The sequence below is a fragment of the Chaetodon trifascialis genome, chromosome 19 (genome assembly GCF_039877785.1).
Source record: "Chaetodon trifascialis isolate fChaTrf1 chromosome 19, fChaTrf1.hap1, whole genome shotgun sequence".
NCBI classification, from domain to species: Eukaryota; Metazoa; Chordata; class Actinopteri; order Chaetodontiformes; family Chaetodontidae; genus Chaetodon; species Chaetodon trifascialis.
In genome coordinates, this window is record NC_092074.1 from 14,104,589 (window position 1) to 14,129,729 (window position 25,141).

Genomic DNA, 25,141 nt, shown 5'->3' on the forward strand with positions numbered 1-25,141 from the left:
TGTCAGTTTTTTGGTTTTCTGTAAGTTTCACGGTCACCATAGTTTCTCCTACATGCTTGGAAAGAGCTGAGTGAGCGAGGAGTGTTCAACTGGTTGCAGTCCTCTATATCACCACTAGATGACACTAATTCCTGCACACTGGTCCTTTAAATGACAGAGAGAAAAAGCAGCGTGAGCATGAATTTATGCAAACTTGCATTCAAGTTTTTGTAACATTCACACTGAACAAGAAAAGTCTCAAGTTCAACACTGGCACAACAGTATTCAGCAGATGTGTTAATGTGTTCTGACCATAGCTCGACTGAAATGGCTGGAAATGAAAGAAAAAAATCCCATAAAAAAGTAAAGATGTAACAACTGACTTCCTGTTCTCTGCTTCCTTGTGTATCTGGAAACATTCACTAAACTATAATCTGAAGCATCTGTGTACAGACTAAACCTTAAAGCAGCTGCAAGGAGTTTTCAACTGGTTTGGAAACAGTCTCAGTTTAATACTGATGCATCCACAGGCAGCTTTTTCTCTATAACTTTTCTTAATGCCTGTCCTCTGGTCTGAATCCATCTTGCCAGGCTTCAAATTATGAGCTTATAGTCAAACCATAGTTGTCTGGATCAATCAGCATCCTATGAGGAACTACTGGCAGCTACTGGGGCCCAAGGTTAAGTGTAACGACGGCAGGAGATGTGACTATTAGCGTGAAAATGGCTCCAGAATAGGTTAGCATAGATGCTGCTATTGCACCAGTTATGGAGAGTATTTCTTCACTGAAGGAAGAGCAAAGGCACTGAAGGCATCTGTAGATGGAATAAACATCTTCTCTCTTCTCCTGACTGACTATGGCAAGAGTCCTGCTACAACGTCTGGTTTATTGATCTGACTGGTTGAAGTTAGGCTGATTCATCAAATCACCTGCCAAGTTTTTCTTTTTTGAAAGTGCCTGTCCATTTCCAAACAGTTTCCATGGACGACTTCCCGGATGGTTCTGTGTCACAAACCATTTGGTGCCTCACGTTACCAATTCCCTGCAAAATCAGACAAAACAATTTACAGCGTGACAAACCAAAGGAGCCTATGTTTACATTTTTCCAGGCAAAGTTTTGTAGTCCGTAGTACGTTAGCCAGTTGAAAGGGAGGAATTTTCTTTTCTTCAGAGAATTGTTCAATTTATCCTGCAAACAGCTTTGCAACCAGTGTTAAAAATTGTTTTCCTCTTTTCTTTCCTACGAAACAAATGCACATGCTAGCCAGATCGAGATTTTGCATGACAAGCAAAAAATGCAGTCTTCATTCCAGGAAGCACTACCACTTTTGTCCACAGCAGTCGCCAGAGTCAACACAAAATGAAAGTTCTTTGTAGTTGCTTTAAAGTTAGCCTACCAGATCACCAGAGGGCAGCACTAGAATACATAGTGTGAAATTCATTAGAATAAAGTCTTGCATTGCCTTTTGCTTAATTACCATACAATGGCTAAGACTGTCCTGATCAGATCGTCATTTCTTTACATTCCTTTAAAAGCAAATATTTCATACCCAGTGCAAGTGTCCAGCATTAAAAAAATACACACTGGTCTATATCTGCTTGATAGTTTAGCTACAACAGACACCAAAGACCTAAAGACCTTTTTACCCTATTCCTCTCAATTCATTCACACTTGCTCCTAAAGTTGTTGCGTATTTTACCACAGCTGTTCTTCTTGTTGATTGCATTTATCCAGCGGTGTGATTTCTTTTGATTGGCTTCCCTACAATCATAATGAACAGTTCACTTGGGGATTATACAGAGTTTACTTGTACTTTCTCCCTCTTTGACCTCTGTTTTAAGTTAATTATGATCTCCTTCAGATAAATTCTCATGTTTTGAAGTCTGGTGATAATCAGAAGTATGCTTACGTATTGCTCATTCCTTGTGGGAAAGGCAATGAATGTTAATCTGTTCATTAGAATTTAAGGATTAGGAACATGAGGTGGACAGGCATGATGTGCATAAATACTAATAAACATTTATTAAACATTTTTTTAAGGAATAGCCCTGAATTTAAATGTTTTTGGCTTGGCTGATTACACTGCTGTGTGAAATATGCAATAAGTCATTCTTATACAACATATGCGTCTTTTCTGCAACACCATCTAAAGTGATTACATTGGCTTTGTGAGGCTGTACTTTCTACTAGCATCGGCATGCTAACATACTTAAAGTGACAACACCAACATGCTGACGTTTCACAACATGATAATTTGCATAAATAGGTGTTGAACAGTAATCACTATTCCTTTTGGTATGTGCAAATCAAATGTATCAAGTTTCAATTAGGCAATAATTTTGAATATGTTGAACACACAAATCTACTCACTCACCAGAATAAATGCTGCCATTACACATTTCTGCAAACCACAGATGTGTTGAAATGTTACATTTCTTTGTGACGGTGTTGTGGTAAAGGTCTGGTTAAGTTTAGGCACAAAAGCTACTTGGTTAGAATGAGGAAAAAAATCATGGATTCACTGGAAATACCCCATTTACTGTAGTTGCCACGAACACAGTTGGAACAGTGGTCTGCTGTTGGCAGTTGTCTCTGGCTGTCATGCCACCACCATCCCCGTCCACCTAATGTAAATATAACCTTACCCTAACCTTAACCCCAGTCTTCACCCTAAAGTTTAATGATTAACATTATGGGGACCTGCATTTTGTCCCCCACAAGTTACATGAGTCCCCACAATTTGACTGTTTAAACAGATGTATGTGATGTGAGTAATACATGGACACATACACACACACCTGCCTATCTGCCCCTTGGCTCAGGGGTGCGAGAGGAAAGATATGTCCCATCATTTGAGATGCTAGAGTTGAAAGTAAGTGCAGTTGCAGTGTTCTTAATCATTTGGCATGTTGTCTGATGGACTGGTGAAACCTGTTTCTGCTTAATTGGAAAGGAAAGAGAGGGAGCAGACTCAGGGAGGGATGGAGGGGAGCACAATAAACATGAGCACTGACACCATTAGTCACTCTTCCCCTGAGCCCTCTCACTTTTATTTAGTTCTTGACTTGTGCTGCTAGCTGGACAAACATATTCTGCACTTTAATGTGACACTGCATCATCTGCTAATTGTGTTTTCATTGAGTCATTCACAATAATTACCATCCATCCTTGAGACGTGAATGAAACTGGCTGACTCAATTAAAAACAGCTTGCAAATTATGAGATGTAATTGCTGCAGGCATCTTTTGCTTGCAGATATTGTTTGATTGTTATGTAAAGTAACTGATAATTGGCAATTATGCATGCAGTGCTAATTACCAGGAATATAAGGTCACCTCCCACTCAATTAGTGTCTATTTATCACAAGCTTATCTTACTGTATTTGACAAAACAAGTGTGTTTGGAAGATGACTGCTGCAGTGTTTTTTAATGGTACATCAAAGGTTTTAATTTCCTTCCACTTAATCTTTTCCTGTTAACCTGAGGACAGTAACAGACCCTCCTTCCATCGAACGCAGTAACGAGCAATGCTGGTGAACACAGAAAAGCATTTAAAGGGCCCCCAAGAGTCGGTGAAGACCAAAACAGAGTGGAAAAAAAAAACAAAAACAGGAAAGGCTATAAAAATAACTCAAAGGTAAGGTCTCTAATGAAGACAAGTGATTTGTATTTGAATGTAGTCAGATTGTCTGGTTAGTCAGCTCTACATAATCCTTTTGTACTCAAAACAGGTCCAAACTGGAATTACATCTAAATCAGATAATCCCACTTTGGTGGATATATAAATTTTGCAGGGTAATGAGCACAAACACTTTCTTTGTGAAATGGCCTCCAACCACCGTTTTCTTTTCACTGTGTCCATATTGAAGTCATTAAACTTCAACCTCACCACTTCACCACTAACTGTGGTTAAAAATTGTGATGCATCGGGGATATAAATGAGTGATATATAAATTTCAGGAGCAATGAGTGCCATGCATGTTGAAACAAATGCTTCATGTAGTCTTTGTGTCCTGTTTGATTGGCAAAATGTTGAAATTCTGATATTTTTTTTAAATAGCAATGAAGCCTTACATCTCATATAAAGAGTATGAACTGGAATGACTGCAATGGTTCTCTTGGGTCAGCTCCACAAAACACATGCCAGGAACCTGAGCCCAGGATTTCTTAACTTCCAGCTCTGCATTTATACTTGTCTCAACTAATACATATCTGTTTCCTGGACAGCAACTTATGTTTGAGCCTGAATCATTGCCTTGCAGAAAAAGAGGGGTGTTGTTAATACCCTGCTGATCCCTCTATTCACATTCGACATTCCTCTGTCTGGCACGTCTATCCAAAATTAAGATCTTCATAACTCTGAATTTTCAATTGATTTTCAAGCAGCTTAGTTTGCTACAAATGCCACACATGAATTTATGATAAAAGATGGTTAAATGAAAATGAGTCGTATCAAAAGAATTTGTGTTATGTACATAGTAACAGTAATAGTCCTATAGTAGCCTGGACAAAATTACAAGAAACACTGTGATTCAAAAATTAAATACATTTCTGACAGTTGTTTTTAAAGAAATATTGGCATTTTCCAAATTTTTATTTAGCAAAATGAACTAAATAAACTAAACTAATCTTACTGTTTTGTAGAACTACAAATAAAAGACTCAGGGCTCAGGGCTGCATGTCTATAAAGTGAGATGAACATTACAAATTTAGCTTGAATATCATATAAATGTATAAAAAATGTATGAGGATTGACAAATATTTTCAGTATTTTACTGATATATAGCATTAATAAATCCTGTTTTACCTGGCATATGGTCATTTAAGTTAAATTAACTTTTTATTATTATTATTGTTTACCTTATTCATGAGTTTTTTTTTATTGTGCTGTCAAGAGGAGACCAATCAAACTGGTTTTGGCTTGTTCATTTTAAGAATGGCTTTCTTCTGTTCTTGCAAAATGAACTCTTTTGTTGCCAGTGTATCAGGTACACCTAGTCAAAAGTAATGTAGTCTAATACAACAACCGTATTGTTTTACTCATGGGGGTGTTGCTGTTATTTAGCCAAGCCACGTTGATATGGACACAAATTTGAGCTCAAAAGTGTAAAACAATTACCATGCAGTTTAACTTTAAAGTCAGACAAACTGAAATTAAAAATCTTTGTGCATATACATTAATGTCGGAGTCACAGAGTAACGCATGGAGTCATAAAGTAAGAATGCTCAAATCACAGGTTGTACAAAGCAATGGCTAACAATGCCGTAGCTAGCTTGGGGGCTTACATTGTTGGCCCTGATCTGAGCATCTTTGCACTTTTTTGTAACTCTGTACATTGCTCTGTGGCTCCTATGTTAGTTAGTCATGATTCGAATCACAGAGGTCATATATGGAGTACATTTTAATGTCTGTGCAGCACAATGGCAGCACAATTTAATCTTTGATTGCCAACAATACATAACCACTAATAAGATATGTCAAAAAAGTTCAAATAAATATGAGGTTTTGACCATTATTGTTGAGCAGCTTTGTAAAGGGACGTGCAGAGGTTTTCAGGGTGCTGTAGATATACACAACAAGTATGTAGGATGATTGTGAAAGAGAAAACAGCGACATGGATTTTGAACAGAGAGTTCACTGTTTCCATTTGGTTTCAGTTTGAGGCAATAAGTTTGTGCTCAATACATAATTGAATATGAGAATGTAAACTGTAATGAGAGTGGGTTTTGGCCAATAATGAAAAACTGCCATTTTCTGGTTTGATTTGACTCCAAGATTAAGTTAATGAAAAAATAATTAAAAAAGCCATTAAAAACATACTTTGCAAAACAGCTTTGGTTTATAATGCTGCTTTCTTTTCAGATAGCATGTCTGTGGAAAACAAACACAAGCTGTATTAACAAAGTCCTCACATAGCATATTCTGCTCACTCCTTTCATCCTTTTTTGACTGCAAAACGTTTTGTAACTTGACAAGCTACAAGGCGTAATATTTCTCATTTTCAACATTCTTCAAATTTCATAGAGTCTTCTGACATATTTCAGGGGGAAGCCAAGAAACTGTAGCAGGCCAGTTTCATTCCAACCAATCGCACAGGCAATAAAAGCTCTCCAATATTGTGCAAAAATACACAAATGTCTCAAGGAATAGACAGATGCAGGTCATTAAATACATGATGCATTCACCGAAGAGTTCCTAGAAAACCTATAGCTTTCTTTGAGCCAGGGGGGAAAACAGAACTACCCAGTGATTACTCTGCAAGTACACCTAAGTCCTAAATTAATAGACATTCAGTCTCTCCCATGCCCACAGTCATGTCTGCCATGTCTTGCTGGGCTCGGTTATTTCTTGTTGTTTAGCCAGCTGAAACACTCATCGAGAACCTTTTGTTTTACCAGTTTGAAATGAGAAAGATGTAATTACACATTTCCGTTCACATGCAAGGACAGGGATGGCATGAAAGAGGGGGACTTCGGGAGGGTTAGGGTATGCATGCAGTGCTGAATATAGTCACTTCTTCTGCATCCTCTACATCTGCATTTCATTGTTAAATGTGAGACATTTCCCACTGCTTTTTCCCCAACACATAAAACACAAACATCTCAGACATTCCTCTGCGGTGAATCATAAGAATCATCTAAACTTCGAGGAAAGAGTGAAGACAATCTCAGAAAGCAACATGTCCAAGAAAAGACTTGTTTGTGCTTTAAAGCAGCCGTTCAGACACAAAACGGTCCACGCTCAATCAGCCGATAATCTTTAGCGTGTCCTTTTCAGATTTTGTCAGTTATAAACATCTCTGCACAATCTGCTTTATCCTCTCCAGACCGCCTGTCATCTCTTCTTCATCTGTTTAATAACAAATGCTCCCCGTTGTGACCACAGAGGAGAACCAGGCGACAGTAAATACAGGAGGGATAATGAGTTAATTAGTTACAGGAAGTAAACACGGAGAGTACGAAACAGATGTGACACTCTTCAGTGACAGATCTTCAGTGATCTGCTCTTAATGCAATGCAGTTATGAATGCACACTCTGCTCTGTCAGATTCAGGGCTTTCCTGTCTTTGAAGTCTGGGCTTTCTCTTCAGGCTCTCTTCCAGTACCCCAACCTCTTGTTTACACATTTAGGGCCAGATTTAAGAACATATTTTTCAGCTGCTATGACTTACATAATATGATGCGTACATGATGGTTACACATCTCTAGATGAGACAAAGCCCATTACACATTGTCTTTTTCTTGGCTTCCAGTCTCATTCAAGTGTTAGTGTTTGTCCTGATTTGTAGCTGAGCAGCTGTGGTTGCGTGTCTCCCTAATGGACATCACTCTGATAACCTTCTTGCAGGTGGAGAAATACATCAACTGAAAGGCTATCCTGACTTACCTTAATCCTGTTGTTTGTTTCTTTCTGCATCAATGAAATGTCTGGAAAAAAACGACGACAACAATTACAATTGCAATTAAACATCTGTTGGAACAGCTGTGACTTACAAGGAGTGTTGATCTGGTCTTTCAGACATTAATGTGTTGGTTGATCTTCTAATGTATTCCAGTACTTCCTTGGACAATAAGTGTTGAAGTCTTTTTAATGATGTAACAGCTTCCACCTTGATTTGAATGAAACCCTTCAGATAGGGGTCACTCTTAGTCTGTGCACTTGTTGCACTATGGTACCATAGATCCTGATGTAGAGGTCAAAACTCCAGAACAACTTGATGAAATGCATTAGTATCACAACAAAGTGCTGTGCTCAAGTGAGTTTTGACCTCTTCAGGCTGGCAGTACACACTAAAGGCTTGCAAAGTGAGTTGGGACCAACACCAGGTAGATGAAGGCAGTACACACCTCAGCAGAGAGTCTATCCACCGACAGCGCCGACTCTGTGGGTATGTTAAACCTACATCATTATCACACATGAGCCATAGAGCCTCTTTGTCAGTTGGGAATTGGGCTTTTTCCAGAAATGTGAGGTACAAGCTCAATTCTGAGTTCAGAAAGACTGTTGCACAACACCCTGTAATCTGTTGTTACAAATGTCTTACTATGTCTAGGTTCAGGATTTTCTCATGACCTGTATATTACATACCATGACTCAGCAAATTTTTAATATGGGAATGATCCGGAGGTCTATAGATAGTGAACCATGTGTCCTATTAAGGGACCCATGGGGCTCCTCTGAAGTGACTTCAAACCCTGATTTGCCAATGTTGTCCTCTGACATCATAAATGTTTCGATTCCATTAAGTGTGACAGAAATTTACACGTTAGAGAAACAGCTGTAGCCAGAGTACAGTATGCCGCTAATTTCTATCGAGGAGGGATCATTGAACTTTTTTTTTTTTAAACTAAAATGATAATAGGTTCTTTTCTCCCTTTAACTTCAACAATTATTATCACTTCAAAGCTGACAAGGACTAATCTAGCAATAAAATAATCGTGAATCGAGTGTTACAGGTGAGCCAGATTCACATATGTTTCATATCATCACAAAATGGTACTTTCCTGTCCAGAATGTACTGTTTATTGCATACCAAAGAATTGGTTAAGAACAGGTTTAACCAGAATGAACTTACAGTCTAGACATATTATGAGCAAAATATATTAATTATCAAAAATAAAAGTACATTTGGCAGAATGGTCTCTCTGTGAGTGTTACAGTGGATATAAATATCATTAGATTACTGTTACTGATGAAACCAGGATTTTGATAGTTTTAATTGTTGATGTTATAGTTCAGTCTTACAGATATGACAATGACCATCATTTTTAATCTTCAAATCTCAGTTGGCATGATAATTAGTAACTACAGCTGTCAATGAGCGGAGCACCATGAAAAGCCCCTCTGAAATGTATTAGAAGAAAGCAGCAAAAAACTATAAATACTCACTAAAGCAGGTTAAACTGTATAGTAGGTAAATGTTTGCTTTCCACCTCTACGTACTGAAAAAGAAATGCCTCTCAGAGCTGTATTTTGTAACAATAAAAGTTAGTTTTACACATTTCCTCAAAAACTGCAGGGATGTCTCTACTTTAAAAGAAACTTTAGATTTTAGCACGTAAAAACACTGATCATTATACTAACAGCATTTTCATAATGTCTATCTGATACGAGTTTCAAAAAGTTTAAAAACAAAAACATTTTGTTCAGGCACTGGTTGGCCACCACCTGAGCCATCACAAGACCCTTCAGAAGAAAATGGCGACCAATGGTGGGAAGTCGGTGTTGTTCGTTTGCTTGGGTAAGCGATGCAATTTAACCTCAGTGAAGCTAATATATTTCTCACAGTACATCTGTATTAAAGAAATATCACAAACAACCAGTGTACGAGTTTATAGCGCTTATGTAGGTGTTGTTAGCTTCACCTAAGAGTGCCTGCTATTTAGCTAAGTCTCCAAATGAATGAGTTGAATGCGATACTGTCAACTGTCATTTAAACTTTTTACTCAAGCGCCTGTATTTTGTTGGCATGCAGAGCTGGTGTCTGCCCAGGTGTGATGGAAAACGTTATATTTTGCAGAAACGCTAAGTAACGTTACCCAAGCACAACGTCAACCCGGAAATGTACTCAGTCAGTGTATGTCAGGTCATAGTCCATCCTAAAAGCTGACTGGATAATCAACAAAATTGTTATTAGTATATTTCATTAAAATTGAGTATAGAAGTTAGAAGAATACAATGAGAAAATGTCTTTTTCTGGTTAGGCCAGTGCAATAAATATTCAAAGTTAAGGTACTTCACAAATTGATGCAACAGTCCTGTAAATCATTTCCATACTCCTGCTCATTGTTTGCCCACATTCCCAGCAATGGTCCAGTCCAACCATAGATACTAAAGGGACAGCTGCTGTAGCTACCTGTGTATAAACCATAGAAAAATCTCTTGATTTCTACTATCTGACCCTGTGTTATATTCCCCACATCTGCTTGTCATTACATTTTGTCTGAATCAGCAGCATATTTGAAAGGTTTCGTGTCTTTTAACATTAAGCGCACCTGCATCCTGTGGTGCATGTGTCATCCCAGCATGAGCGTACAAGGCACAGAAGAAATAAACACCCAATGAAAACTTTTTAGAAATTGTAAATATTACCTTACTGTAACAAACATTGCTGCAGTCATGTTGTGTGTCCTGTTAGGTTGCATGTTAAGTAGCAGCATTGGAAATATCTGCTTTAAATTTTCAAAAACACCTCATTAATGTTTGTCATGGTGTTTGTGATTTCGAACAGGGAATATTTGCAGATCCCCCATTGCTGAAGCCGTCTTCAGGAAGATGGCCACAGATGCAGGCGTTGTTGACAAGGTAATCATTATTACATTGAACAGTTACAGGTCCTTACTGGTATTTGCTTGATATTACATCCAATGACAGTTTTTGTATTTACAAAGATCTTTTTTTTATCTTCCCAAGGATTGTGTCCTTTAAGGAACCAGTTTTGCATGTGCCTCTCCATTTGCTATAAATAACATGTGCTGTACATTAACTGACCATTTTTCAAAGCATGCTTCCACTAATTAATGTTATTATTTGATACTAGTGTCAAATTAATAGTTGTTGGTGGCACTTTAACAAAGCCCTATCCATAGCGATTGAGTTAGGTGATAATCAGAAAATAAATTGTAAGATAATTTTATACAACACATAGTTGTTGACAGTATAGAAATATTTACATATAAAGTACAAATGAGTGATTGTGGTTCAAATGGTAAATTGAGTTTATATAATATGTCTAAAGTGGAATAAAATAGCAATCATTAGCAAGGCCTAGATATGCATAACACTTTACTAACAATGACCCAGCTGCAGCCTCTAAAGATCATGAATGAGGACAGGATGTCTTCCACCTGTTGAGTCTCATTTGTAGTCCTGTCCTCAAACATACAACACACACTAAATGTTGTACCACCTGCCACATGCCTGTATGTGAGACTATGAATCATTTTTGCTGTGTTATTGCTCTGCTCTGCCTAGTGGAGGATAGACAGTGCTGCCACCTCCACCTATGAGATAGGAAACCCTCCAGACCACCGCGGTCAAGCCTGCATGAAGAGCCATGACGTGCCCATGAGGCATGTGGCCAGGCAGGTACGACTACCCACCTCTGTACCTATGTTAGCAGTAGTTAGCGCCCCCTCTTTTGTTCTCTGTTGTTTCAGTGGGTCATAGACAGTGGTGCCACATCCGACTGGAATATAGGCAGCACACCGGACGCCCGCGGTCTGGCCTGCCTAAGGAAGCATGGCATTGAGACGAGCCACAGGGCCCGACAGGTACAACCGGATGTCCCGTGGCTCCTCTCACCTCATTGGTATTTGTGTGTATGAGTGTGATGTTGGTGAGATGATGCCTACTATACATGGAGGTGTTGCTGTTGCTCTGTCACTTAGCATGTGACTAGCTTACTGTAGAGTTTCCCACTTTAATAAGGTTCAAATAAATTGCTGCTTTAACCTGCAGCTGCATGCTAAGTTCGACGTGATCGCTCTTGCAAAACATGCACACATCTGAACTGCAGCTGAACTGGATCTAAGGTTTGGCCAATGGTGATTCAGAGTACCGGCAAATACCACAAGTGTGTGTAATAATGATTTATCTTCAGTTTTCTTGTCTTCCTTTGCAAATGGTAGAGTAGAAAATTAGTCTCAATGTCAATGTTAGTCCTCCATTTCATTAAAGATCATCAACACTCCACTTGAACACATCTCCGTCACAAATTGAAAGCATTAATTCAAACCAAGACTTTTGCTCTGGATAAAGGGGGACAACCCAACACAAGATGGTTACGCTGGAAAAAACAGCAAGAGTAGATAGATTTTGAAAGTGTACAATGGATAAATCACATCCCTTCCCTTCAGGCCTTCCTTCAAACAAACTCCCACAAAACACATGAACACACACTGTCTGACGACAGCCTGAGGACATTGAGAAAACATGATGTTGATCAAATGATTCAGCCTGAGTGATGTCAGAGCATTTTATTTATTGATTGTTGTCGGGATGTGAAGAGAATTTCAACAAATCTAACAAAAAATGCTTCTAAAATGCAGTTCCCACCCGAACTTTAAAGTGAAGCTTTGTAGTGAGCTCTCCTTATTGGTTGCACATGTCTGTGCATAGTGGCCAGTTCAACCATCCATCCATCCATCCATTATCTTCCGCTTATCCGGGGCCGGGTTGCGGGGGGAGCAGTCTGAGCAGGGACGCCCAGACTTCCCTCTCCCCGGACACTTCCTCCAACTCTTCCGGGGGGATCCCGAGGCGTTCCCAGGCCAGCCGAGTGACGTAGTCACCCCAGCGTGTCCTGGGTCTTCCCCGGGGCCTCCTCCCGGTGGGACATGCCTGGAACACCTCCCTAGGGAGGCGTCCAGGGGGCATCCGATAGAGATGCCCGAGCCACCTCAGCTGACTCCTCTCGATGCGGAGGAGCAGCGACTCTACTCTGAGCTCCTCCCGGGTGACAGAGCTCCTCACCCTATCTCTAAGGGAGCGCTCCGCCACCCTGCGGAGGAAACTCATTTCAGCCGCTTGTATCCGGGACCTCGTTCTTTCGGTCATGACCCAAAGTTCATGACCATAGGTGAGGGTAGGAACGTAGATTGACCGGTAAATCGAGAGCTTCGCCTTTCGGCTCAGCTCCTTCTTTACCACGACAGACCGATACAGCGACCGCATTACTGCAGCCGCTGCACCGATCCGCCTGTCAATCTCACGTTCCATCCTTCCCTCACTCGTGAACAGGATCCCAAGATACTTAAACTCCTCCACTTGAGGCAGGAACTCTCCTCCAACCTGAAGGGAGCAAGCCACCTTTTTCCGGTCGAGAACCATGGCCTCGGACTTGGAGGTGCTAACTCTCATCCCAGCTGCTTCACACTCGGCTGCGAACCGCCCCAGCGCATGCTGAAGGTCCTGGCTCGAGGAAGCCAACAAGACAACATCATCCGCGAAAAGCAGAGACGAAATCTGCCGGCCCCCGAACCGAACCCCCTCCGGCCCCTGGCTGCGCCTAGAAATCCTGTCCATAAAAATGATGAACAGAACCGGTGACATAGGGCAGCCCTGCCGGAGTCCAACATGCACTGGGAACAGGTCCGACTTACTGCCGGCAATGCGGACCAAGCTCCTGCTCCGGTTGTACAGGGACTGTACAGCCCTCAACAGAGGGCCTCCAACCCCATACTCCTGGAGCACCTCCCACAGAATGACGCGAGGGACACGGTCGAATGCCTTCTCCAAGTCCACGAAGCACATGTGGACTGTTTGGGCAAACTCCCATGAACCCTCAAGCACCCTGCGGAGGGTATAGAGCTGGTCCAGTGTTCCACGGCCAGGACGAAAACCGCATTGTTCCTCTTGAATCCGGGGTTCGACTATCGGCCGGATTCTCCTCTCCAGTACCCTGGAATAGACTTTACCAGGGAGGCTGAGGAGTGTGATCCCCCGATAGTTGGAACACACCCTCCGGTCCCCCTTTTTAAAAAGAGGGACCACCACCCCAGTCTGCCAGTCCAGAGGCACTGTCCCCGTCTGCCACGCGATGCTGCAGAGGCGTGTCAACCAAGACAGTCCTACAACATCCAGAGACTTGAGGTACTCAGGGCGGATCTCATCCACCCCCGGCGCTTTGCCACCGAGGAGCTTGCGAACTGCCTCAGTGACTTCAGCCCCGGTGATGAATGAATCGACCTCCAAGTCCCCAGTCTCTGCTTCCTCTACGGAAGACATGACAGAGGGATTGAGGAGATCCTCGAAGTATTCCTTCCACCGCCCGACAATATCCCCAGTCGAGGTCAACAGCTCCCCACCTCCACTGTAAACAGTGTTGACAGAAAGCTGCTTCCCCCTCCTGAGGCGCCGAACGGTTTGCCAGAATTTCCTCGAGGCCAACCGGTAGTCCTCCTCCATGGCCTCCCCGAACTCCTCCCAGACCCGAGTTTTTGCTTCTACAACCGCCCGAGCTGCCGCACGCTTGGTCTGCCGGTACCCATCAGCTGCCTCAGGAGTCCTATGAGCCAACCAGGCCCGATAGGACTCCTTCTTCAGCTTGACGGCATCCCTTACTTCCGGTGTCCACCACCGGGTTCGGGGGTTGCCGCCACGACAGGCACCGCCGACTTTACGGCCACAGCTATGGACGGCTGCATCAACAATGGAAGTGGAGAACATGGTCCATTCGGACTCAATGTCTCCAACCTCCCTCGGGATCTGGTTGAAGCTCTCCCGGAGGTGGGAGTTGAAAACTTCCCTGACAGCGGGTTCCGCCAGACGTTCCCAACAGACCCTCACGGTACGTTTGGGTCTGCCAAGTCTGTCCCGCTTCTTCCCCTGCCAGCGAATCCAACTCACCACCAGGTGGTGATCAGTTGACAGCTCAGCCCCTCTCTTTACCCGAGTGTCCAAGACATACCGCCGAAGGTCAGATGATACGACTACAAAGTCGATCATTGACCTCCGGCCTAGGGTGTCCTGGTGCCACGTGCACTGATGGACACCCTTATGCTCGAACATGGTGTTCGTTATGGACAAACTGTGACTAGCACAGAAATCCAATAACAGAACACCACTCGGGTTCAGATCGGGGAGGCCGTTCCTCCCAATCACTCCCCTCCAGGTGTCACTGTCGCCGCCCACGTGAGCATTGAAGTCTCCCAGCAGAACAATGGAGTCCCCGGTTGGAGCACTTTCCAGTACCCCTCCCAGGGACTCCAAGAAGGCCGGGTACTCTACGCTACTGTTCGGCCCGTAGGCCGAAACAATAGTGAGAGACCTATCCCCAACCCGAAGGCGCAGGGAAGCGACCCTCTCGCTCAGCGGGGAGAACTCCAACACATGGCGGCTGAGCTGGGGGGCTATAAGCAAGCCCACACCAGCTCGCCGCCTCTCACCGCGGGCAACTCCAGAGTAGAAGAGAGTCCAGCCTCTCTCAAGGAGTTGGGTTCCCGAGCCCAGACTGTGCGTGGAGGTGAGCCCGACTATCTCTAGCCGGTACCGCTCAACCTCCCGCACTAGCTCAGGCTCTTTCCCCCACAGTGAGGTGACATTCCATGTCCCCATAGCCAGAGTCGTTGTCCAGGATTTGGGTCGTCGGGGCCCCCGCCCACGACTGCTACCCATTCCACATAGCACCGGCCCCTTCTGATCCTTCCTGCGGGTGGTGGGCCTACGGGAAGGCGGGCCCACGTCGCTCCTTCGGGCTGTGCCCGGCCGGGTCCCGTGGGCAAAGACCCGGCCACCAGGCGCTCGCCTGCGAGCCCCAACCCCAGGCCTGGCTCCAGGGCGGGGCCCCGGTGACGCCAATCCGGGCGACGTACGCTTCCTTGCTTTAATTTCTTTCATAAGGGGCTTCTTGAACTGCTCTTAGTCTGACCCGTCACCTAGAACCTGTTTGCCTTGGGAGACCCTACCAGGGGCATTAAGCCCCGGACAACATAGCCTCTAGGATCATTCGGGTACTCAAACTCCTCCACCACGATAAGGTGGCAGTTCAAGGAGGAGGCCAGTTCAACCAAAGATTCAAAATGTTTTATGTAAATGGATTGAAAGTGTGAAATTATCTACAAGCAAAGATTAGAAAAAGTCAGAAAAAAGTTTGTTTCTGCTTTCCGAAACTGTTATTCATCATGTGACTTAGATTTATCTTGCGACCGTTTGGGAGGTCCTGACCCCGTGTTTGGAAACCACTGGCCTGACGTAAAATAAATCTGATCGTATTGTGGAACACTGTGCACCTCCAGCAATATGTTTTATTGAACTTACACAGTACTACATTTTTATGAGAGATAGAAAGATATGGCCTCATATTGCAATGAAACGAACAGTAGAAATGCAGACTCTTCTCTCAGCAAAACAGTGTGCAGTGCTTTTAGCTGAAATCTCAGATGCAGTGACCTCTTGTGACTGTTGAGTGAACTTGAGCAGTTTTTAAGACCGTGGTGTCATTTTCTTGGAAGTGTCTTCACATGTGTTTGTCTGAGAAGGTTATAAAGAGCGTGTCAGCCAGGCCTGTGTCTATACTGCCGTGATAGAGCCAATCTAGCGATCATTGTATCACCTCGCAGCATGTGTTTCAAATCCTGAAACATGCATGAAATTACACCAAGATGTTTGTTCACGTCGGGCCTTCAGGCCTCACGCTGTGTTGGCTTATCCTCAACTCCTACTCTCCCTGCTCCCTGAGAAAACCCTTTTCATGTTCCCTCGAGAGAACTCTGGGGGTTTCATCCTGTGCTTGAGATCTGGTGGTTTGTCTCACTGCGAACCATTCAGTCAGACCCTCATCTAATCTCCTCAAAGCAGGGATGGGGAGGCGCAGTCGTTGGCTTAAACCCATCCAAATTCATGCAATGAGCTTTGACAAGCCTTTGCTCTTTCCTCTTTTCCTTTATCACCCTTTCATTTCTATCACTGGCTTTTGCTCCCACCCTTCTTTTTTTTTTTTTTTTTTTTTTTTTTTTTTTAACTTGTTGAACATTGCTGAACTTCTGCCACTACCGGTATCCCAACAGACTGGCCAAATGGGAGATGCTATGGAAACCACATTATCCCCACATAAACAAACATGTTTGTTTAATGAAGCAAACATGCTCCAAAGCCATCTATAACAAATTTATGCAGCATATTTAATACCTTATCAGAATCAGAAATTGCCAAACAGACATTAGATTTAAGAGGGCTGAAATTAAGATGTCAGACTCATCAATATGTTATCACTGAGTCAACATTTAGATAAAGGAGTTGCCAGTGTTTTAAACTGAGATACAATCCAGAGACAGCCCAGGGTTGCTCTGTGGGAAGTCATTGAATTGGTTCTTGAAATTTTTGCGCTTTTGATTTTCGGACTCCACACTTATTTTTTATATTATAGTATGCTTTTAGTATTACTATATTATCACTGTTGTTGTAGGTTATATACAGTAGCCTGTAATAGTCTAAGTATATGGAAATATGTTTAAATATTCATCACATTTCAGTCCCTCTATTTAGCATTTATAAGCAGTGTACAAACATTAAATACATTTCTAGCACACTTTTTGTAGTTATACGCACATATAAGGACATTTCTAAGTCTTTAATAAAGTACAGTATTTGTCTACAATTACAACTTCCTACATGAATACGTATTTTATATTATTATGACTTTTTATGCTGCCGTTTCTCTACATGCCAGCGTTCACTTATGAATGCTCACAGTAGTTATAATTGTTGACAGATGTATTAATTCACACTTACGTTCTGCACACAACTAGATTAAAGTGTATTATAAACAACTTACTAAATGTTTAGATATTGTTTATGAATGCTAAGTAGGGGAACCTAAAGTAAAGAGCTGCCAAATATTTTTAAGTGCAGTTTTGATTCTAAATGTTTAACTTTTTTCAGGTAAATGAGCCTTTTTCACAGCAAACATTTTGACTTTTCATAGTTAGAAAAGCACAGATGTCACTAATGACTGTGATGCCTCTGTTATATTCCGTTGTAAGAGTCCCAGTCAGCCAGTATGCACATTATCAGGAACCTGAAACTGAAGCAGCTAAATAGAAGCCAGTCGTTCATTGTGCCTGTTCTCCTGTGATGTGTCAAAGCGTCTTCTGCGAAAAAGGCCTGTTATTGATTATTTTCACACAATTTTTCAAAATCTTTTTTCCCCTTTTTTCAACTTCGCTATGTCTGTCTCCTCGCTCGTTCCTCGCTTACAGTAACGGCCTACCAGCTCGCTCTCAGTCACATATTTCAAACATCAAACCTGATGTGACCAGAGGGGTCACGTGAGCCACTGTTCTCAATTCTTGCTCGTTCCCCGTTCATTCCTCGTTCATAGTAACAGCCTTCAAACTCGCTATCACTCCGCCACGTGTTGCAACACCCCAACCCCGGGGACTCTTGCAATTTTCTGATGACACAACCATCATCAGCCTCATCCAGGACAGGAGAATCCTCACAACACTGCCCCCTATCCCCATACTCATCAACACTGTGTCTGCTGTGGAAACCCTCAGATTTCTGGGATCCGTTATTTCCTGGGACCTAAAAAGGCCGTCTTTCCTGCCTCAGGAGCCGCTGATTCAGTTCTGCACTGCAGTCATCCAGTCCATTCCCTGATCACCTGTCAGTGTCTGGTGTGGATCCACCACCAAACAGGAGTACAACAGACAGTCAGGACTGCAGAGAATTTGTCCAACCTGCCCTCCATTCAGGGCATCCAGAGTCGGGAGGTGTTTCAACTTCTCACCTCTTGTAGGCGCTATAGAGCTCTATGCACCAAAACAGTCAAACAGTTGACCTCCCACAGGCCATCACTCTGATTGGAGTTAAATACAGTGTCTGTAGTAACGCCAAACATCCACTTACTGCCATTATAGATTATATTTCCACAGTTTGAATGCACCTTTTTGTTTTTAACGTGTACATGCATATATTTACTCAGCTCTCTTGTCTTTGTTCTTAGCAATTATGTCTTTTCCTGTGGACGTATATTGAGAGCGATGAAAGACTGGAGTCAAATTCCTTGTATGTGTAATGAAGTATACACATGCTTGGCCAATAAAGCCGATTCTGATTATCATCTTTTGAACCTGCTGAACTTGAACTATGCTATGTGTGCCTCCCTGCTTGTTCCTCAACGACAGTAACAGCTTCCCAGGCCGCTCTCACGCAATATTTCAGAAATCAACCCGGGGTCTCTGTCAGCCTTTTATGAGAGGGCTTACGTGAGCCTTTTTTGGACAGGGGGTGGCCGCTTTTTCAGTTACAGCGCGAGAGCCGAAGGCAGGCAGGCAGGAACAGAGAGGTGAACGGCTGTTATTACCACTACCACAGATTACCACCCTGTGCGAGAGTGTGAGTGTTCAAATGGAAAATGAAGTGATCAGACCCTCATGGCTACAGCCAGACGCTGTGGATCCACAACAGTCATAATAAGCATCTGTTTATTCCTCTCTTGTTACATGAAAGGCTACAGCTGTCTCTGTGATTGAATGTGTCTGTATCTCAACATCTGGACTGATGAATTCTGTTCATGTCTTATTTTTTTGTTTTTCTCCACATTCATTCGTCTCATGCTGTTCATGCATTCTCCTTGGCTTCCTAGAAATTTACTCTGACGACCGTCAAAACTGGTCAGGGTGCTGCCTGTTTTTTATTCCCGCTTGGTCCATTAAATCATCACTAAGTACAGTGCATGCTCCGCACAACACTCCTCCACAGTCTTGCAGATGTGCTGCTTTTACCCTGTTTCCGTGGCATAGTATGGCTTGGCTCTACTTGACTCACTTTTGGTACCAGGCACTTTTCTCGATTTTGTTTTCCATTTGTTGCCCATCAGCAGAGCTGGGATATAAACACAGGGACAAGGGAGGATATCGATGGAGGAGACAAACTTTGTGTCAGAAAAGGCTGAATGCCACACGAAAAAAAGATTTTGGGAAACCCTACATCGGAGCATTAACACAAACACAACATTAGATCCCTTTTGTAACCCAGTTTTCTGTGAGTCCAGAATTAGGCTTAAGTTGTTAACCTTGGGATTCTGCCGTTGGTTGATTTGACGACACCGGTGGTTACCATGGTAACAGCACATGTAGTTTAGGACTAGATCAAAAACTCCTTGAGCAGCTACTTTGTCAGAAATGCAATCACAAAAAATGCTGGTGTGCCTGTGCCTGTCGCCCGTAAGTCTTCATGAAGAGCTCACTTTGCCTGCAGATTGTTCCATTACTGAAACTGAAACTGACACAATGCTGACAAAAAAAAGCATTCTCACTGTCAGTGCTAATCCTGGCGACAAATATATTACGCTTGCTGTAACTGTTTCATAATAAATCCAACCCATGTTTTGCTACCAGAGAGCTTTCAGTGCAGAGCAGCAGTAGGAAAGCCACTGTGGGAATGGCGGACTCCGCCACCAACTTCTGCCTTTATGTAGTGAGATAAATACAGAATGTAAAAAGATTCGCTCCTCCTGAAACTGCTGACCATCAATAGTATCAAAAACATGTTTTGATTTCATGAAAATCTTCAGGATTGTAGCTTTGAATGTGTGTTTCAAGGTGCGGACTGTCTTTATTGTTGTGTTGGAAATGATTGATTTTTACTGCGTTAGATTGAAGCGTCTTTGAAGGACTGGAGCGAGGCTCTGCAGGCCTTACTGTGTTTCCACTCTGAGCCAAATGTAATATTTGTTTTGTCCTGCATTTCTCCCCCACTTCCAGGTGACCAAGGAAGATTTCATGAGCTTTGAGTACATTCTCTGCATGGATGAGAGCAATCTGAGGTACAGTTATTTCATCCCACCGCAGTGTTTATTATTCCTGTGAACGGCGATCGCTGTCGGCCACATAGTCGCTGAAAACACTGGTGTCATATGTTAAGAGTCTGTCTTACTTATTAATGGTTGCCTGGGATCCAAAAAATATTTGCCTTGCAAGGGGTCAAACTAAGTTATCCTGCTAACTGACTGGATTGTGATCTCTGCTACTTCTTCACATGCACATGAAAATTGTGGTATAACTAACTTGTAGGTGAATGCCTCCCTTTAATGAGCAATATCCTTTCTTAATCTCTTTCCAAAGGTCAGGGGGAGGGATATTTTTTGATACTTTGAACGTTTAGGGATCATTTTGCGATCACATGCCTATGGCAGATCTGATCTGTAAGCAGCTTACTGAGTTCTTTGGATGCCTCTTTGCTCTTTGGGCAGTTTTTCTCCCCTTTTCCTCCCACGTTGTTTCTTTTTTTTCCCCACAAATGTTAAGCTGACGGGAGTGAGAAAATTAAGCCCCGTCCTAGACAAAAGGTATTCCATCGAGGTTCAGCTTTCTTTGAACAGAACACATGTCATTGTTTGACCTCCTGTTTGAGTTTTGCCACTTGAGTTTGACTTAAACAGGTTGTGTTATTTTCATGTACCGCTCTCTTAAAACGTGCTTTTGGGGCGTTAATCAAACAGATGTCATTGTCATGGGGTTGTGATGTCTGTCCATATTTGGAAGATGTGTTTTTAACATGACAGCTCTGCACGCATAAGGCCTCATATCTAAGCGGCAGACAAAAATACTGTATAACATGAGTTGCATTCAGTCTAACATGAGCTGAGAGGTCCGGTGTTTTTTTTTTCTCTCCTGGGGTAATGTGTTTCCTCTCGTCTTCACAGTGAACTGAACAGGAAAGCGAAGTTGGCGAAGAACTCCCAAGCAAAGATTGAGCTTCTTGGTTCATACGACCCAGAGAAGCAGCGCATCATCAAAGACCCGTATTACGTAAGTATTCAAGTAAATTCACAGGTTGAGTATTTTCAAGCTTAATTAAGACAGCTCCTTTGTTTGGGATGACATGTTGAATATTAAATGTCATCAAGTGTAAATGAATTTACCAAAAGGAAAAGCAGTTCTTGCTGTGCGACCGAGTTGGTAATCGACATCGATACACGAATACTTTTTAATACCACGTTTAAAACGATAAGATCTCCATTAATTATACTTTTGTTAGTATCAAAAGTACCAGAACTATATAAAAAAAATAACTCAGATCAATTATCTACAATAGAATTATTACAACATAGCGTGAAATGAAGTTTCTCTTTGTATTAAGTATAAATTTAAACACCCAAAAAATGTGGTTTGTAATGCAATTCTCCATCCCTTTAAATACTCATTACTAAACAGGCAGCAAGCATTGTTGAACTTTTTGGGAACAAACATCCTTTGGTATTATTTAGGAAGAGTTTAACGCTCAAAAAGATGTAATTGTGCTTCTTGGTTGGTTTTGAGTCCCATCGCTCGTCGTAAGAAGCTGATTGAGAGAATACGTTTGAGGGGCCTTTAAAATGAGCTGAAAACTGTTAGATGATGCACGGTGAGCGTAACCTGTCTGCTATGTCTGGCACTCACACAGCAAAGTGGCCGTGCAGACCACAAAAAGACGAGTTAATTTTGCGCAAGGATGTCACTTCATTGAAAGACGGAGCATGTCTGTCTTCTGGTACATGTGGTAGCCCTGGAGAAAATCTGCTCTCCACAGGGAGAGATTAGATCATGTTCACACACGTTTCATGAAATAAATAGCGGCAAACCAAAACACGTGGCTCCGACTGCAACAGTAAAACAGCAGCGCAGTCATTCGCTTGCTCACCCAATAAAATTTGTAGTCATAAAAGAAGCCAGCCCACTCTGCACATGGTTGATCACTTGGACGTCACTGTGAAATCTTTCCTGTTTTCAGATTTCATGCTCCGTAGCTCGCTCATCCTTTCCTTGTGTTCTGTCTAGTTGAAAGTCCTGCCAGTGATTTGAACGAGGCGTCCTTGCCTGTTTTTCATCATGTTTGAGGGTTACGTGGGTCATGAGGGTTATTGATAAAAGGCAAGAGTGGGAAAAGTACAGCGAGTAAAGGTTATGGAAGGTCTGAAAGTTTTATTAGGAAGGATTATTTGTCGATATACATTTAAGATAATCTTAACTCGCCACATTCAAACTGTTTTAATAACATATAAATACAGATGCAGCTAGAAAAGTAATAATATGCTGTGTGGCTTTGACAGAAGATGTGCAGCTAAAGCTCTTTTATCCTAATAATAATGTATTTATTTATTATTATATATCCATCTGCAGTGCTGTATTACATTTTGTGGACGCGGGCTCCCAAGATAAAACAGTCATTACGAGTGATGTGGCTGGAAGAAGAGGCTGTGGTTGACTGCAGCTGATGCCATGCTGGTTCTGTTTGTTTCTCAGATTTTTGGCTTTGGAACGCCACTTTTTCTTTTTATGTCTTCTTTTTGCCAAGAGGAGTAGCGAGTGAATGAATGCTCGTCACGGTCAGCGAGGTTTGGACGCTTGACAGAATCGGATCGCGCTCGCTCGTGAGAAACCACATGGCATGACAGCAAAATGAGCCAAGAGGAGTAGAACTGTCACTATCCATGTGGATAAATGGAGACATGGGTTCTGTTGTCCGTTTAGTGGGATTGTAATGACAAGCTCGAAGAGGCACCGAAGCACCTTTCTTCTCGTCGGCATTTTCATGTATTATTATTACAGTCATAATTTACCATTAAACATTTGTGTCTTTAAAGGCCCTTTAATTAAAAAAAGAAATGATAACAGAGAGAGTAGGAGATGAATCGATAATGGAAACAAACATTAGCTGCAGCCTCTGCTGTGAAGCAGCCGGGAATCGAACCCAGGACCTTCTTGTTGCGACAGTGCTAACCACAGAACCTCTACCATGTAAAATGATCGTAGAAAAATCTTAAAATATCTTTGGATGGCGACACTTGTTTAGTGAAATGCGTGTCTTCTTGACCACAGTGGGACAGATATAAATTTCTAATCATACCACAGTAATCCCAAAATGTGAAGTTTGATTCTCCTTAAAAATCCATCAAGGTTTCAACACCCTCAAAAGCAGAATTTAAATAGCACTCATGCTACTTTTGGCAGCGTCGTTCTCCCTCAGGAAATTCTGTGTTACCAAATTTGAGTGCACTGTTGGAGCCAGTTGGCTGTCCGGGATCTGTTTCCTTCTCGAGTCCAGAGTTTAGTTGTCAGAACGGGGAGTTGCAAATAATTTATGGGTTGAATGAGAAACTCACATTTTATCATGTTTCTTTCACGCCGCATCAAAGAATTGGCCCTATATATGGACAGCTGTATTGGCTATCAGCGTATTTTGCTTATTTTCCAGCCCGTGAAAAAAACTAAAATGGAAATACAATGATTCAGCTCTTGGCACTCATTTATAATTTTCTCTTTTTGTTTCATCTCTCAGGGGAGTGACGAAGACTTTGAGAAGGTGTACCAGCAGTGTGTACGCTGCTGCAAAGCATTTCTGGAGAGCAACTCCTAACAACAGCCGACCTTAAACCGTCTTTGCTAAATCTATTGGACAAGCAAGAATCAACCGACCAGATATGCTTTAGCTGTACCACACTAGCGCTCATCAGTATAACCCTCTTGCAGAAAGCACCAGAACACTCTGTCTCACCGTTGTAATTGTTATACAAACCACACGTTGTGTACATTTAGGAACATGCTGCATGGACAAGTTTGACTGTAAATTTCAGGGATTTAATAAAGTGGATAAATGACGATGACTATTTTGTGATTTGTGAACAGGCTGAAGGTTTTATATGAATGAAGCTATTCTGCAGACAGCGATGCATGACTGGACATGGCTGAGGTTCACAGGTCAAAAGCTAATACTGGGGGTCAAAGCTAATGCTAGCCTGAATGCTAATCATCCCGGATGTTTTGGTGGACACTTGGTTGTTTTCTTTGTGTTTAGTACACAGCTCCTTTTTGTCTGACCAATATTAGGTATCAAGCACATCTGATGAATATTTAAGATCTGCTCTCACTCGTTTCCCTCCTCTTCTTTGAAGACACTAAAGTTGATCTGCTGTCTCCAGTCACCAAGCACTGCTCAAATGATGGTAATCCCAAAAGGAAGGAGTCATCAGTGCCAATACAAATTACCATTCAATGTGATCAGCTTTCACACGGTAGAGTTGACACTGAGAAAGGGCCGGAAATCATGAAACGAGTACGGAGCCAAAGGTTAGATGAACCAGCTGGTGAGTGGAGGGTTTCCAGTTGTTGAGGGTTTTTTTTTTTTTCAACCTGAAAAAAATCCACTCTGGCAAAAGTAAATGATGGCTGCAAGGTTCAGGAGACCTCGACAGTTTGGGGAAAATGCTTGTTAGCTTTCTTGCCAAGAGTTAGAGGAGAAGATGCACATATCTCGTCTGCACCCGAAATGTGACGCTGCATTTTCAAACTGGTTAGCTTAGCTTATTTTAGCGTAAGGACTGAAAGCAGGGGGATGTCACTGGTCTGGCTCTGTAACATAATCCACCTACCAGGACCTCTAAAACTAAAGGCACCATTAACCTCCTCAAGTCTCTGCCAAGGCCTGGTGTTTTGCTCAGAGCCAGGAAACAGTCCAGCACATCTCATAAAACGGCTAATTGTAGTTTTTACACCTTGACACCCCCCCCCCCCCCCTTATTTAACGAAAGAGTTGCAGCATGTTAATTAATGAGCTTTTAGAGGTGCTGGAACACAAACATTGTTAGTTTTGTGCTACTGTAAGCTAACCATCTGTTTGCTTTAACTTCTTATTTAGCGTACAGATGCGAGGACATACATCTAACTTTCCCAC

At 42.4% G+C, this 25,141-nt stretch overlaps 1 protein-coding gene across 2 annotated transcripts; it reads left to right on the forward strand.

Annotated features, from left to right (window-relative positions):
- The first annotated feature begins 9,166 nt into the window (after positions 1 to 9,166).
- On the forward strand, positions 9,167 to 24,069 carry acp1 (acid phosphatase 1). 2 transcript variants are annotated; one of them, XM_070987877.1, is made up of 6 exons: positions 9,167 to 9,224; positions 10,215 to 10,288; positions 10,958 to 11,071; positions 20,194 to 20,255; positions 21,135 to 21,240; positions 23,750 to 24,069. In XM_070987877.1, the coding sequence occupies exons 1-6, from the start codon at positions 9,182 to 9,184 to the stop codon at positions 23,825 to 23,827; spliced, it is 477 nt and encodes a 158-aa protein (XP_070843978.1). In that variant the 5' UTR covers positions 9,167 to 9,181; the 3' UTR covers positions 23,828 to 24,069. The 2 variants fall into 2 exon arrangements, with proteins under 2 accessions (XP_070843978.1, XP_070843979.1); XM_070987878.1 differs by lacking the exon at positions 10,958 to 11,071 and adding an exon at positions 11,143 to 11,256.
- The last annotated feature ends 1,072 nt before the right edge of the window (positions 24,070 to 25,141 follow it).

Coding starts and splice junctions, on each gene's coding strand:
- acp1 (XM_070987877.1), top strand. CDS start 9,182: ATGGCGACCAATGGTGGGAAGTCGGTGTTGTTCGTTTGCTTGG. Junction 11,072..20,193: donor TGAGGCATGTGGCCAGGCAG/GTACGACTACCC, acceptor CCCCACTTCCAG/GTGACCAAGGAAGATTTCAT. Junction 21,241..23,749: donor TCATCAAAGACCCGTATTAC/GTAAGTATTCAA, acceptor TTCATCTCTCAG/GGGAGTGACGAAGACTTTGA.